Consider the following 14,964-nt stretch of genomic DNA (forward strand, 5'->3'; position numbering starts at 1 on the left):
CATAAACTGAGTAGTACCATACACTCTGCACCCCTAGCAATGAATATATTACCAATTTTTCACCGTGACACCAGTGTTTCTGTCTTCAGTGTTCCCTTTTTGTATCCCACCATCTGTCTCTGAAATCTCCCATCCCTTAGCTTGAGAAGGAGTGTTTTTTTTGGCCAATCTTTTCTATTTCTCAGCCGCTGGTATTATTTCAAGGTCAGTTATAGCTTTTGTGTTATCACACACAAATACGACAGCCTCACTGTGTGTGTGTGTGTGTGTGTGTGTGTGTGCGTATGCGTGTGTGTGTGTTGCAATAGGGCTCACATGATAGGCATACTTTGGGGTGGCCACGGTGACCTGCAGCTGACACCAATGATTGATCCTGGTGCTGGGATAAGTGCCTGCGCACCGGTGAGCACACCGGTCCACTGAAATGCAGCCAGGCGGAAAATTAGAAATCTCTTCATCCCTGGTCCATTTGAAATCCGATATCTCCCATCTTCCCCTTGCACAGGCACCTTTCCTTAGCCAATAAATCAGTAATTAAATGATGTGTTTGTGTGTATATGTGTGTGTGTACATGAGGGCAGGTGCGTATCCTTGGGGGATCAGCTTGGGCAATTGGGGTGATGGGAGTATTAAGTCTCCAACAAAACTGCCCATCCCCTCCAAACACACATGTTCACCACCTCCTATTGTCTGCATAAAAACAGAAACACACACTTACTTACACACACTGTATTGTCCCAGATACAAGCACACTTGTATACAAAGTGTGTTGGGTGTCAGATGGAGGTGTAACAGTGCCTCTGGTATCTAATAAATCAAAGTCAGTCCTCCTCTGAGTGCAGCACCTGACCTTTTGGAAGCCATCAGTGCAGTGGGACAGAAAATGTCCCTCATGTTCATGTTTCCCGTTGTTTCTTAACTTCTAACATCTCTCATCTCTCTTTGTGTTTATCCAGGAACGTCTGCCCAGGGCAGCCCTCTCCTGGCTTCCCTCCCCGTCCCAGGACGGCCTCTGCAACCTCAGCTCGACCTCAAACACCTCCTGCCCTTCAGACTCAATGGATCCTCTCCACTCAGCCTCTTCCCCAACTTTAACACAGTGAGTGTAACGGCTCTTTGGCGCCTCATATCATGGAAAATAGCAACTAGATAAACTGTGATATTAAGGTGGAAGAAATTAATCTATGACTTTAATCAACAACAATAAAGGTATTTTGCATTTCCCGATATAGCTTATAAATAATGCAGTGCCTAATTAGATCGGGTCACTGACTTCACCGCTGAAGATTTTGACTGTACACTGTTTAATAAGACACTTCTTTGAGCTTGAGAACAAAAATGTCTTCTGCCTGGTGCAAAGCAGCGTGCAGTGCATCTGTCATTGCTATTTTCTGACTGATGCAGTTGTTATTTTCTTACCTAAATATCAAATGTACTTGCGCCCATCTGTGCGATCATGAGTCTATTAGTTTTAATATGAAAAAGGGGAAGGGAGATGACACTCTGATTAGTTTCATTCATGTTGCGCCGCCCTTGCGCCATGCCCTTTGGACCATGTGCTATAATTCATCTAAATAGGGCCCTTTGTCTCATCTCATCTTCCACAATGCAAGGTGTTAGGCAAGATATGAGGCAAGGGGAATGAAAGTGAGGAATCTAGGCATCTGGCAAACCATCATTCAGTCAGTATTAAGAAGCTGGGTAGACACTGTACAATTTGAGCCCGTTTCTGAACCCATATTTGAGCTGCATGACTCATTAAAGAGTTGGACTGAATTTGGCTTCATCAGGCATTGTTTGTCGTGCAGCGTACAGGGGAGTGAGGACCAATCGACTGCTCCCTAACAGCAAGCAGACATTTGGATGAATTTCTAACACCACTTTCTAACTGGAAGCGAGCAAATAGCTGATTGCTTCAGTTTTTCCCAATGAAGATGTCCTAACCAGCTCCGTGCGTCAGCAAAGAGGCTCAGCAGCGTGTCGCTTGTTTTAGCTCTTGCCCTGAGTCTGTATTAGTAAAGTTTTGCACAGTTGCTTCACCTCCAACTTATTTGCTTTGGTCAAAATTGATGGCGACATCCTTGACATTTCTGTTTCCCCTCATCAAAGCAGTCAACAGGGAGGATGAGAGACTAATTAAAAAATGGAAACTCTTTATATGAGCCACAGCATAGGAAAATGTGGAGCTCTTGGGAATTCCAAGTAAATAAGCTGTCTTCCGACTATATAGAAACAAGACTGACTTAAGGAAATTATTTTAGTTATGAATAAATAACTTAGACACTTAACTTACTCATCTGCAGAGGGAGAAATCCCAAGCAGCGCTACTGTGATATTGTTCATTGTATATCTGGACAATTATTCGCCCTCCATTCGCCCAAGTTCACTCACCTCGCTTCCAGTTAGGAAAGTGGTGTAATGTCAGAAATTTTGGTCAGCTGTTGTGAGGCTTTTGCACAGATGAAGCAAAGCCACGAGCTGATTCCCCGAAGTCTGTGTCTTTTTTCTACATTTACCATCAACGGTGACTGGGCGTCTGCATGAAAAGGGCAGAATTTTCCCTTTAATTTTAGAGTTCAGGGTTGTCCACACACTTCATAAATTTGCTGTCAGGCCTATAAAACAGTGCCCTTAACGCTAGCCAACCTTTTATTCACCGTCTCACTATCTGTTCTGCCAGACTTTAGCCTCCAGTCCTAAACTGTCTATATGCAGAAGCTTCACCTAAGGTTTGGAGTGCTAATCTTTATTCAAGCAGAGTTTCACCTCTCAGAGTGGCTAGTTGTCACCTCAATATCAGCATCTCTGCAGATGAGACCCTTATTAATTTGTTTCGAACGTCAGCAACAAACTGCTCGGTCTTCAAGTCCCTCGGCTCTGATGCTTACCTCGCCTCTGTGCCTGGAATTAAAAGCTTGTATCTTTGATCCTTTACTTACCAGCGTTATACCCATTGTCGTTCTGTGTGTGTATGTCGGCACTTTTGATTTCTTTGATCCTAGTTTTACACTGTGTGTGTGTGTGTGAGTGTGTGCGCGCGTGCGCATGAGGGCGTGTGTTCGCTCCCTCATCGCACACTGTGAAACCATCTCCAGTTCTGTGGTCTGTAAATGAAACATAAGCCACAGCTTTCGCTCCAGCGTGCACTTTACACCTTTTCAAACCAAGCGAAAAAAGGTAGGATGAGAGAGAGGGAGCAGTCGGGCCGCGCAGACATCTGGATGACTGGTTCTTACATGTGTGAGGGGGTGGATGAGACATAAACGTGTGCTGTATGATGTGTGTATATGTAGGGGGTCTCTCCGGCCTGCTATGTGAAAAGTGCAGTTTATTCATTTGTTCTGCTGCCCACTGATTTTGGTGGTGGGGTCGTCTCTGCTACCCTATGGAGGATTGAGCATGCCCGGCAGCAAAGGCAGCATGGACACACTCATTCCTCTAACAGCCTCATGTATTTATATTAGCAGTGGAGGCAGGAGGGCAGGTCTCTGGTCAGTGTTTTGTCTGTGTTATGCTTATTTTTTCATTCGTAAAATTGCAGTTTCTACTCACAAACCATTGTCTGTGCCTAACAGCTTTGTCTAATAAAAATAATGTCTGAAACCCCCAGCATTTGTATTTCACAATTGAAAGCACTGTTTTATTTTGGGGCATTATGCTTCCTTATTAAAAAAAAAGAAGTTAGTATAGTTACACATAGGACTGGGCAATATAGCAGTGGTCTATTTGTGATGAACACCGGGAGAAAAATGGTTGAATTTAATCACTTTATTTATAAAGGCACACGGGTAAAAGACTGAACTGCTGTTCTGTAAGTCAAACATCACTTTTATTAAACCAACCAGACTCCATAAGCGAAATCAGTAATTTTACCACACGGCACACAGGGGCTGTTGGTCTACCGCTGTCTCGATCTGTCATTTTTTTGTGGTTTTGTGTGACTTCAATATTCCAGAAAGATGGTTTGGATTCACCAAAGTCATACAATAATAAAAAAAACTAACTGAGCGGTAGACCAGCAACTCCTGTATTCTGCGAGGTAAATTTATTGATGTCACCTGTGGAGTTTGGTTAGTTTGGAGACGAGCAATATTTGGTTCATGCAACAGCAGTTTCCCATCCTAGTGCAACCAAACAACACACCTGTTAAATGATTGGCTATTTTTCCTCTTACCTGTAGTGCTATCATATTTACACAGTTGCAATAATATTCAATTAGCCATTCCTACTCGCAGTAGGATGCAGAAGCTACTGTACCACAGCTAGAATGCAGAAATTATGATAACTGCGGAAATAACATCAAATCAGTGTCGCTTCAGTCCCGGGAGGAGATGATTAGCCTCCATAACACACAGTCTGACAGTGCAGCTGTGGCATTAATCACAAAGTCCATTCAGCTGGGAGCCCCAGGTTCTCTTAGCCCTGATAAGGCACACGTCGTCCTGGACGTGTGTACGGGGGAAGATGAATGCACCTGTCTGCAAAACTAAATATCCCCCGGTTCCCCTGGTGTCCCTTCTAACATCCTCCTCCCCCCTCCTCCTCCTCCTCACCCTCTCCTTATTTCTCTGTGTGACTCTTTCTCTCTACCTACCCTGAAACCCCATCATGGACCCAGCCGCCCGACACAGGATAAGTTCTGTCTGCACCAGGATGGCGGGGGAGGACGGTGGGCTTGGACAAAAGACACATTTATAGCAGTCGGTTCAGGATGGCTGCGGACAGACAATGGGCACATTCTTCAGCTCCTAAAACAAATAGCTGTGTGCAGCCTGCCCTGCTAAGGTGGACAGAGGGCGGCAGGAGGGGGAGCTCGGTTTCTGTGGTCAGGCTTCGGTCGGTGAAGGAAAAAGTCAGTTGCTCCCAGAGGTAGCTCTGAGTGGTGTAGAGGAGGCCAAAATAAAGCAACAAAGGCAAAGATAGCCCTGAGGGAGAGATATACCTCCGGCGTGGAGGTTTCAGTGTCAGGTGTGTTTATATTCCCTCTCACACCTGGCCTTGAGGAATCCCTCGTAAACAGACTCCGCTCGTGCAGAGGAGGCAGCTGCCTGGACACGACGCAGGTCTTTGTGTGGGACAGAGGGATCTGATGTTGGACAGGCTGCCGTATCAGAAAGAAAGCGAGGCAGCGTGCCATCATCGCTGCCATCGGTGCACCGACACGCCTTGATCTCCGGGCAGCAGCTGGTGTCAGCGGTGCCACCGGTGAGGTTCCAGTGAGCGGTTCCACTCAGTGTGAGGACAGCACTCTGCCCGGCCATCCCGAGTACCTTCTACCATGCAGGCACACTCAGACAATAAGGGTTCTTCCTGAAGGACTCAGGTTCTACCCAGAACCATTTGCCTGAAGATTGTTTAAATCCTTGTCTCTGTGGCTAGATGCTTTAGATGAAACCCTTGGAACAATAAAGAACCCCCTTTGTTGGTTCTAGCTAAAACCCTTGAGGTATAAAAGGGTCCTTGATAGAACGTTCTAGATAAAACCCTTTAAATATATATATAAAAAAAGTTCATGATAGAACCCCCTTCCTTGGTTCTATGTAATAAACACTTGGGATATAAAAAGGTTCTTGGTAAAACTTCCAGAGTGTGTTCTAGACAAATCCATTGAGGTATAAAAGGGTTCTTGGTAGAACCTACAGAGTGTGGTCTATATAAAATCCTTGGAATATAACAAAGTTCACGGGAGACCACCCTTGCATGGTTCTAGATAAAACCCTTGGGATATAAAAACGTTCTTGGTAGAACCCCCTAATTGTGTTCCACATGAACCCCTTTGAAAATAAAAGGTTCTTGGTAGAACCCACTGGGTGGATTGTTGTCTACACCCTTAGAAGGTGGAAAGGTTCTGGAGGGAACCCCTAGAGAGGGTTCTGGGTGGAACCGTTACACCAAAGAAGGATGCTCCTTTAAAACCTCTCATAGGGGGATCTGGGTGGAACCTTTCACAGATGGTTCTAGGTGTATCTCTTTATGACAGGTTCTAGGTCGAACTCCCTGAAAGAGTGGGACCTTTAAAAGAGTAAAAATGTTCTGCCAGGAACAGCCTAAGCCTAAGAACCCTTTATGGTTCTGGTTAGCACCTTTATTTCTCAGAGTGCAGAGGAGCGAACCGGTCCAGGCCGTGTGCCAGCCTGGGGACAGATCCAAGGTGATTGTTATATGTGATACTCTGCTGAAGGGTACTGCACTGAAATCAGCTGTCATCGTGGCACGCAGACCTTCTAATGAAGCCTCGGCTTTCGTTCTGCTGTTTATAGTACGCTGTTCTGGGACTCTCTGCAGTCTTTACACAGACAGTTCAAACTGAATTAGTCTGCCCAAAAACCTCTCCAGAAACACTCCCTGTGGGCTGCAGTGAGTCATAATATCACATTTCTGAGATTACAATGAACTCTTACTGCATTTATGGGAGCTGTATAGGATGAAAACGGTCATGTAGGAGCAAAGTTACTTATCCTACAGAACCTGTATGGACAGAAACACGAAGGCTAAAGGGGTAAAGATGTTATGTTTATAGATTTCACACAATGATAAAATAAAATCATCATGTTTTGGTGGTCAAAGGTCAAAGTTCAAGGTCACCGTTACCTAAAGTCCATCTCTCCTATCATCGTGAACCTGATATCTCAAGAATGCTTTGACAGAATTTCTTCAAATTTGGTACAGAAGTGTCGTGAATGCAATATCTCAGGAACGCCTGGTAGGAATTTCATTACATCTGGCACAAATGTCCGCTTGGAGCCAAGGATGAACTGGTTCGATTTTGGGGGTCAAAGTTCAGGGTCACTGTGACCAAAAATGGCCAAAATTCTTAACCTAATTTTGACAAAATATCACGCAGATTTCTAGCAGGGTAAAATGATGATGAGATGTTTTATATCTAAAAGGTCAGAGGTCAACTTCACTGTGACATCTTAATGTTCAGCGCTCTATGACTGGCTGGTGGAGGCACACAACCACGAGGCAGTAGATCTAATTCACCAAATAACAGTGATCAGTTCTCGTCAAAAAGGCCTCAAACTACAGTCAATAAATGCCCAGTAATGGCTTTGCTAGAAGTGCGTAACTGAAATAGAGAGGACTACTTACATTCTTCCTTCAACATCCATGATATTGTCTTCACTCTCAACAATCTTTACCAGCATCAGAGATTCCTATGAGAGAACACAAGCAGCCTAAGCTGAACAATCACAGTTCTCGCAGTCTCCTTTGCCACCTTAGTCTTGATGTGTTGTATTTTTGGGGAGACACACGTCAAATAGCAGCCATGGGCACAGCGTAGCCCCTTAACACAGAGGTATAAATCCAGCTTTGATTGATTGCAGTGATAGCCATGTCTCACCAGCGTTGTTAAAGATCATTGGCATCCAGAGACCTCTGAATCCTCCTTTAACTTACAGAAATTCCTGCGTCAGGTGGATATAAATCCTTGAAAACTTGTTTTCATTTTTATGTCAGGAAGGACGATTTTAGAGGGCATATTTTCAGTATTTTATCCCGCATGTGTACCATGTCCCACCTCGTTCAATATAGCCCAGAGCCCAGCTCGGCCTGGCTCGGCTCAGCCCCATTTTTGAGGTCTGGATGATAAATTAAAAAGAGGTTTTGTTGGCGGTGAAAGGGTGGGCCAGTTCCATTAATATATTCTTAAAATGTCAGACGTGATGATTACTTTAGCTTGCAGTGCATTAGGAGTGAATCTGACACACATCTTAATTATGATCTAAACACAGTGACATACAGCAGAAAGGAGTCTACAGCAGCAGAGTGTCTCCTGTCTGTGCTGTGTAGGCAATTAAGAGCAAACAGCCACAGAGAGACACATGAAAATCTAAATATTTTTCCTCCCAACTTTATTGCATAACACAAACCTACTCTGGCACAGACCTTTTGCCCATGAGCTCGCCAAAACGTGCACTGCTACATCCTGCAAAACCAGACTCATCTGGGTGAAATGCTGTTTTTCCCAAAGAGGGACTGACAGACACAGTATACATCAACTGAACAGTAGCGAACAGACTACTGCCATATAAGTAAAACTAAATCATGTTGCCAGATATAAAAATTCAAGTAATCATGCCACACTTTTGCCTCAGAAATAAAAGGTGAAAAAAGAATTGTCTGTGATAATTTTCAAGAAAAATGTTAACACACAAGTGAGAATTTGTGTAATGCAGTCAACAGTCTCAGCGTACCGACAGGAATGAAAACAAGTGAAGAAGATGTTAATCAGACATATTGTGTTCACATCTCCACTGTTCTGTAAAGAGGTTTAATTAGACAAATAAATGGAAACACCTGTGTGGGTTGGACCACTGGCGTTACATTTGATAGCTGCGTGCAAAGAATTAACACAATTTAATGTTTTCAAAGCAGATTGAAAATTAAAAATTTCTTCTTGTTGTAATGAAAGTAGAACACATGATATTCCAAATGGCTCATGAGCAGGTTTGTTTGCATAATAGTTGTGCCTTGAATTTTGTAGCGGCATAAAAACAAAACATTTTGAAAAAGAAAATATGCCTAGGATAGGATAGGATAAGCTTGTGCCATTGTGTATAAACTGGTGACTTCTCATGCAGCTACAAAGATATGTAAGTTTGGCAAAATTAATAAAGTCGGCCTCCAACGAGGTGGTCTTTTGTTGTCTGTCTTCTAACTACCCTCATCTACTGCTTCACAGAAGGTATGTCAGTCTGACTCTTTAGGCACTGCAGCCTTTTCTCTTTAATTAAAAATAAAATAAAATACAGCCACTGGTCAAGTTTCTCCTTACATGTTGGCCAAACAGCTAATGTTGTCAAAAAGCTATGACAAAACCAAACTGAGTATCACACACTGTCCTTGCAGGAAGAAGTTGAAATATTCCCCTCACATCACAGGGTCATGGCAACCTCATGCTAATTTACCGAGTTAAGTTTCCATTTGTTGTTAACACTCCCTGCTTGTCCTTGATTTCTTGTTCTTATTTTTCTTTTGTTTTTTCTTCCTTGTGACTCATTATGATTAACATGTGAGGAGCATTTTTCTCTCCATGTCCCCTGGTTGCGTTCAGATTTGAGTTGCACCACAAACCTCAAAAAAGATTCAGAGAACCCAGAGAAATCACTACACATAAGGGGCGGGGCTGAAAACCAATGTTGAATGTCTGTGACCTTTGACCCCTCAGATGGTACTGCATGAAAATCTGCATAATTGCATAAAGGATGCTGCTTAGGCCCGTGAGCCCTTTGGTTTGTTTCTGCATCTACAAATGCAACTCATGCAAAGAGAAAGCTGTATATCAACAATATCCAGGAACGCTGCAGACGTCTCTCTGGGCTAAAGAGGAGAAGGACCATCCAGATTGTTGCCAGCACTCATTTCAAAAGCCAGTGTCTGTGATGGTATGGAGGCATGTTAGTGCTCATGGCATCATGGGTAACTGTCACATCTGTGAAGGTCCCATTAATGCTCAAAGACACATACGGCTTTTGGAGCAACGTATACTTCCATCCAACCCATGTCTTTTTCAGAGATGTCCCCGCTTATTTCAGCGAGACAATGCCAAGACACACTCTGCACCTGTTACAACAGTGTGGCTTTGTTGTAAAATAGTTAAGGCACTAGACTGTCCTGCCTGCAGTCCAGACTTTTCTCCCACAGAAAATGTGTGGTGCATTACGAAGCACAAAATACAATAGCAGGGACCCTGGACTGTTGAGCACCTGAAGCATATCAAGCAAGAATGAGAAAGAATTTCTCTTTCAGAACTTCAACAATTACTGTCCTCAGTTCCCAAACACTGGCTGAGTGTTGTTAAAAGAAACGTTGATATATCACAGTGGTAAACATGCTCCACTTATTCGGAACTTGTTGCAGGCAAAGAATCTGCCTCAATTTTAACAGTTTCAACGTGGAATCAGGTGTCTCTTTTCAACAGATTCCTCAGCGTTGGTGCCAAATGTTGAATGTTGAAAGATGCCCTTACTCTTTAATTCTCAGGAACTGTCATAAAATAATATGACATTCATCACTAATAACTGAAATTATCTCCCCATTATATTCTACTGTAGCTGCAGAAAATCTGGATGTGATCTTCAACTGTCCACTGATGCATTAGAGGATTCTTTATAACAGTATAGGCACACTGAAGAATGTTCTGCTGTGTAGAAATTTCTCATTTGGGGAAATAAAATCTTGCAGGAGTAATGTTGTTTGCACTGGTGTTTTCTTTCTGTCTCTCAGATGGACCCTGTCCAGAAGGCAGTGATCAACCACACATTTGGTGTCCCCCAGCCCCTCAAGAAGAAACAGATTATCTCCTGCAACATTTGCCACCTGCGCTTTAACTCAACGGTAAGAGATTTTTTTAGTGGCTTTATGCCTCTGTGTTTATGAAAAAGATAGAGAGGTTTTGGGACTATAAAAGAGAGAGAAAGAGTCGGCACGCCAGACTGTGTAATTTACAACATAAAAGCAATCCATACCAAAATGTGAGTCTAGCCTCAGAGAACAACATCTCTTTGTTTTGTGCTTCTGCTATCTTCTTGAATGTTGTTTTTGAAAATGTGTCTGTTCCTCAATTACCTCAGCTCCTGTCATCCCCACTGACTCACTGTGTATGTGCATACTGTATGTGTGTGTGTGTGTGTGTGTGTGTGTGTGTGTAAAAGCAAATGTTTGCATCTTTGCGTGCATATGCAATAAGAAAAAAAATGGAAACGGTGGATCCTTTTCTGCAAATGTAAACCTAAAGTTAGTCATTTCTTTTTTTCTTCTTCTGGGTTTGTGTATATAAAACTTTGTGCAGTTTTCCTTACAATGAAATCTGTATGTGTGTCTGTGTCTGTTGTTGTGGTGTGAGGGATTAGACAGCAGGGAGAGCTGCTGTTTATCAGCAAAGCGCAGAAACAATCAGCAGCCCCAGCAGGAAGCAGCATTCTCGGCTCCTCGTTCCATTTTTCCCGTCCCTGCCACCTCCAGCACATGCACACATACACAAATATACACACACATACTGTACATGTACACACACGCGTACACACACACACACACACACACACACACACACACACACACAACATCCCATGACATTTCATGCATATTCACATAAACAAATAGATAATAGTCCAGAAAGCCTTAAGACATCTCATGTCTGGGCACAGTAAAACACACACACAGACACACACTTTTTTTTTTTGGGACCCCATCTTCAAAGAAAGGCTGAGGCACAGGAGACAGGGAGCTGAGGGGGGAGAGGAGACTCAGACGTGCTCTTCACACACGAGAGAAAATCCCATTCCCTGAATCTGCACACCGACTTAAAGAGGAGTGTCAGGTCTGACTGTAGCTTTATCTGTCTCTCTGAGAATGTGAATACTTCCCTAACACTCTCATGCAGCCTCCTCAGAGTTTGCTCAGATATTACACCAAGTTATCCCTGTGCACAAGGCTCAAAGGAGGAATAAGAAAATTTTCTGTGCTGCTCAGTATAGCACAAATTGTTCTTCAAGAGCAGTTTAACAGCAGAAAATCTTGTTTTTGCTGACCTCCAGTGGTTTAACTTGTCGACCAGCTGCAGTGATGTAGAACTGTGCTCAAGTGTGTGTCAGTGAACTGTGGGTACAGGTGCAAAAGAGCACAGTAGACCCTTCCTAAGCCCCGCCCCTTTTTGTTCTGTGGTCCAAAAAAAGCTGAGCAAGCTTGGTACCCAGCAGCACCTCAGTCTAATGTCGCTTTTCTTGTACTTGCACATGCTAGACATGATTATGTTGCAAAGAAAAACAAATTTTTAAGGTGGTTAAATGATGTTGCTGCAGGATCTGTAAAATCAACATACATACAGTCAAATCTTTAGGTAATGTTAGCAAAAATTTAGCTAAATTTAGCTAAAAGATGTAGCTAACTAGAGTAGCTAACAATTGATGTATATTAGCTGGCTAGTTAGCTAGTGTTTTCCTAAAATTACCTATCAGATGTAACTAGCTATTGTAGCTAACAAATGATGTAGATTAGCTGGCTAGTTAGCTGAAGTTTTGCTACAGAGCAAGATATTAAGGGCTAAAAACTCTAGGGAGGATCAGAGTGTGGCCTCAGGAACAGTAGGCTTTTGTTTTTGGGAGATCAGGCTTTTGGACCCATGGGATTTCTGTTCAGTGTGAAATTTTTAGGGCTATTGGGGGTTGGGAATGTAATGCGCCATCGGAACAATGGACAGGGCCCTTTGGGACCGAGTCTACGATAAACAATGTTGCATTAAGGCTTTTACACACCAACGGCAATAATTAAACAGCATGAAATCATGAATATTTTGGAGGCGTGTCTGGTGTGAAAAGGCCTCTACTCTGGTAGTTTGGACGTTTATAATCTTGGTTTTGAAATATTTTAAGTTTTAAGTCGCATGTGTGAGGAAGGAGAGTATGTTTGTATCAGTATGTTTCTTGCTCTTTTTATGTCTTTCATTTCGTTCATCATATTTAGAATTTTATTTTGTCAGGATAGAAAATAATTAGGCTACAAAACTATCACAGAAGCAACTGTGACTGTTGAATTTGGTAACAGATTTTGCAAAGACACGTCTGCAATCAGAACAGGCAGCTCAACGGTTGTTAAATTAAGCAAACCAACTGGCACATCCACTTTATTTTTATGTCTTTGTTATTTTTTTGTTACATGCAGTTCATTATTGGGAGAAAGGATTCAGTGCTGTTTCACGGTCACAGGGGGACATGTTCCACACCTACTAAACATGTATGTCAGTACCAGATGTAGTCTGTTGTTTACCTTTAGCCGTAGGTTTAATCACTGGACATCAAGGATCCTTTAGAGGAGTTCTGTATCCTGCCGGCCGTGGTGGTGATGTGAAGACCAAAGCTCATTTCACACCGTGTCCCTCCTCAGCCTCCACTGAGACTCAGTTGGACGGAGAGGCTGCTGGTGGAGACGCCAGCTGAATTCATCACATCGCGCTAATCTCCGAAGCTTTTTCACGGCAGATCAGCCAAACGATGTGCTGAAGTATCCGAGTTGTTTTTACAGATGCTTTGACAGCCACATTATTTATAGGCCGCCATGACATCACACCATTAGGCTCGCTAATGTGAAATACATATTTAACTTCGTCCCTAGATTACATAGAGCGAACACATGAGGCCGAGATGAGATGCATCTGTGCACGAACGTAGCTCGAGCAATAATCTTGTTTATTGCTCACAGGATTTAATGTATCATTGATGCTCAGGTAATCAGAGAAATCCACATTTTGCCCCTAATGAAAAAGTCTTTTAGTGTTTTCAGCTCTCTGCATGCATTTATTCCTCACTTAGGACTCTTCAAACTGAAGTCCAGTCTCTTGACTCGACTTGTTTGGTGTCTGAGGATTTGCATGATTTATTTCTTGAGTAAGTAAAACTGGATGAGAGCGTAGCAGTCTCAGAGGAATGTCTTACCTTGCTCCACTTGTCAAAACACACACCGTTTGGTAAAAAGAAAAAAAAGCTAATTTATACTTAATCCTTAATCCTTAATCCGTCCATCTCTTAAATATTGAGGGTATGAAAATGTCCATATTACTCAGCATTCTCTATAATTAATGTTTTTGAGGATCAGTGTGAACGAATTAGTGGCATCTCGCAGTGAGCTTGCAGACTGCAAACACCTCGTCTCAACCTACAGTGGCTGTGAAACTTTCTCAAAGTGATGGCATTACTAAAACTGCTTTGTTGTACAATATATATATATATATAAACAATGTATGCTGTGTTGTGAACAAAGGTTAGCATCATCTCAGCAGCAGAGCTGAACAGGAACATAATATGAGGTACAGACAGATAATTTTGTTAAGTGATTAATATTAGAATTTCAGTAATAACTCATTTATCTGTAATTCATTGATCAGTGCCTCTTCTTTTATGTCATTTCAAATAAGAATTACATTTACAGTGTTTAATTTCTTATTTAACGGGGCATATTATGTATTGGTATATATTTAATTTTAATCTTTTCAACGATTTTATGCAGCATTCTTGAATTTAGGAAGCATGTGCAGCAAGTTTTTTTTTAAAGAAATAAGTTTGAGTAAGTTTTAACTTCCTTCACCTACAGTCAGCTGCTGGCACTGGTGTTATACTTTTCTATTATGGCTGATTGTTTGGATGAACTTGAGCAATAAAATTGTGTCAGAACACAATGGTTATTTAGGGAAAAGCCTGAAAAATACTGCAGTTTGGTTTGACTTTGTGTTGGAGCTGGAAGTTGGCACCGACTGTTTCCTTAAGTGATCATTGTTGTTGGCATCCACCATAACCATAGCGAGGCTAGGACTCATGAACCATCGTGTTTCTACAGTAAATCCTGGCCATGGAGCTGCATGGTGGGGCGACATGCCAGAGGCCCCGCATGTTTCCACAGTCACAGAAAAGGCTTCGGGCTGTAAGGCATACTTAAGTTACTTTTGCCAGCTGTGATGTGGCTAGATAAGTATATTATAATAATAATGTAGTTACTGAAAAGCTGTGTTTTTACTGAAGAGCAATAAAAACGTCCCTGTTTATGCAATGTGACCACAGCGTCCTTGTGCCTTCTTCACAGCACAGGTGTGTGAAACACTACTTGCTAAATGTTAAACTAGTGGAAATACTCCCACAGTGAAAAGGGCAGCTGCAGGTTACCAGTAGCTGTGTCTTATTTAAAGCGTTGTGTTTTTTGTTTATCTCTGGACACATGCTGGATGTGTGCAAATAGATGGGGATGGAGCGAAGAAAACAATACGAGAGTTTCCAGTCCTGCCTCTGATTTCGATTATTGAAATTGAAAACTAATATTGATTTTTCATTTAATATTAAAATTGACACCCAGGGGCAGATTTAGTCATTTTGGGGCTTAAGGTAAACACTGCCATGGGGCCGTCAGCATCTCTTGTTCTCCCCCTTTTTCAATCTTTGCTAAATAATAATAATAATAATAAAAATATTTTTTTAT

The 14,964-nt window shown here is 42.4% G+C and overlaps 1 protein-coding gene across 3 annotated transcripts in view; it reads left to right on the forward strand.

The window, feature by feature from the left end:
• znf385c (zinc finger protein 385C) overlaps positions 1–14,964 on the forward strand; it is a 188,179-nt gene that overhangs the window by 152,715 nt on the left and 20,500 nt on the right. For all 3 annotated transcript variants that reach the window (XM_084744379.1, XM_084744380.1, XM_084744381.1), the window contains 2 exons: positions 957–1,099; positions 10,231–10,341. In XM_084744379.1, coding sequence (XP_084600505.1) covers positions 957–1,099; positions 10,231–10,341 — 254 coding nt within the window. The remainder of the gene's footprint in view (positions 1–956; positions 1,100–10,230; positions 10,342–14,964) is intronic.

The sequence above is a fragment of the Lutjanus erythropterus genome, chromosome 19, assembly GCF_056507025.1.
Source record: "Lutjanus erythropterus isolate fLutEry1 chromosome 19, fLutEry1.hap2, whole genome shotgun sequence".
NCBI classification, from domain to species: domain Eukaryota; kingdom Metazoa; phylum Chordata; class Actinopteri; order Lutjaniformes; family Lutjanidae; genus Lutjanus; species Lutjanus erythropterus.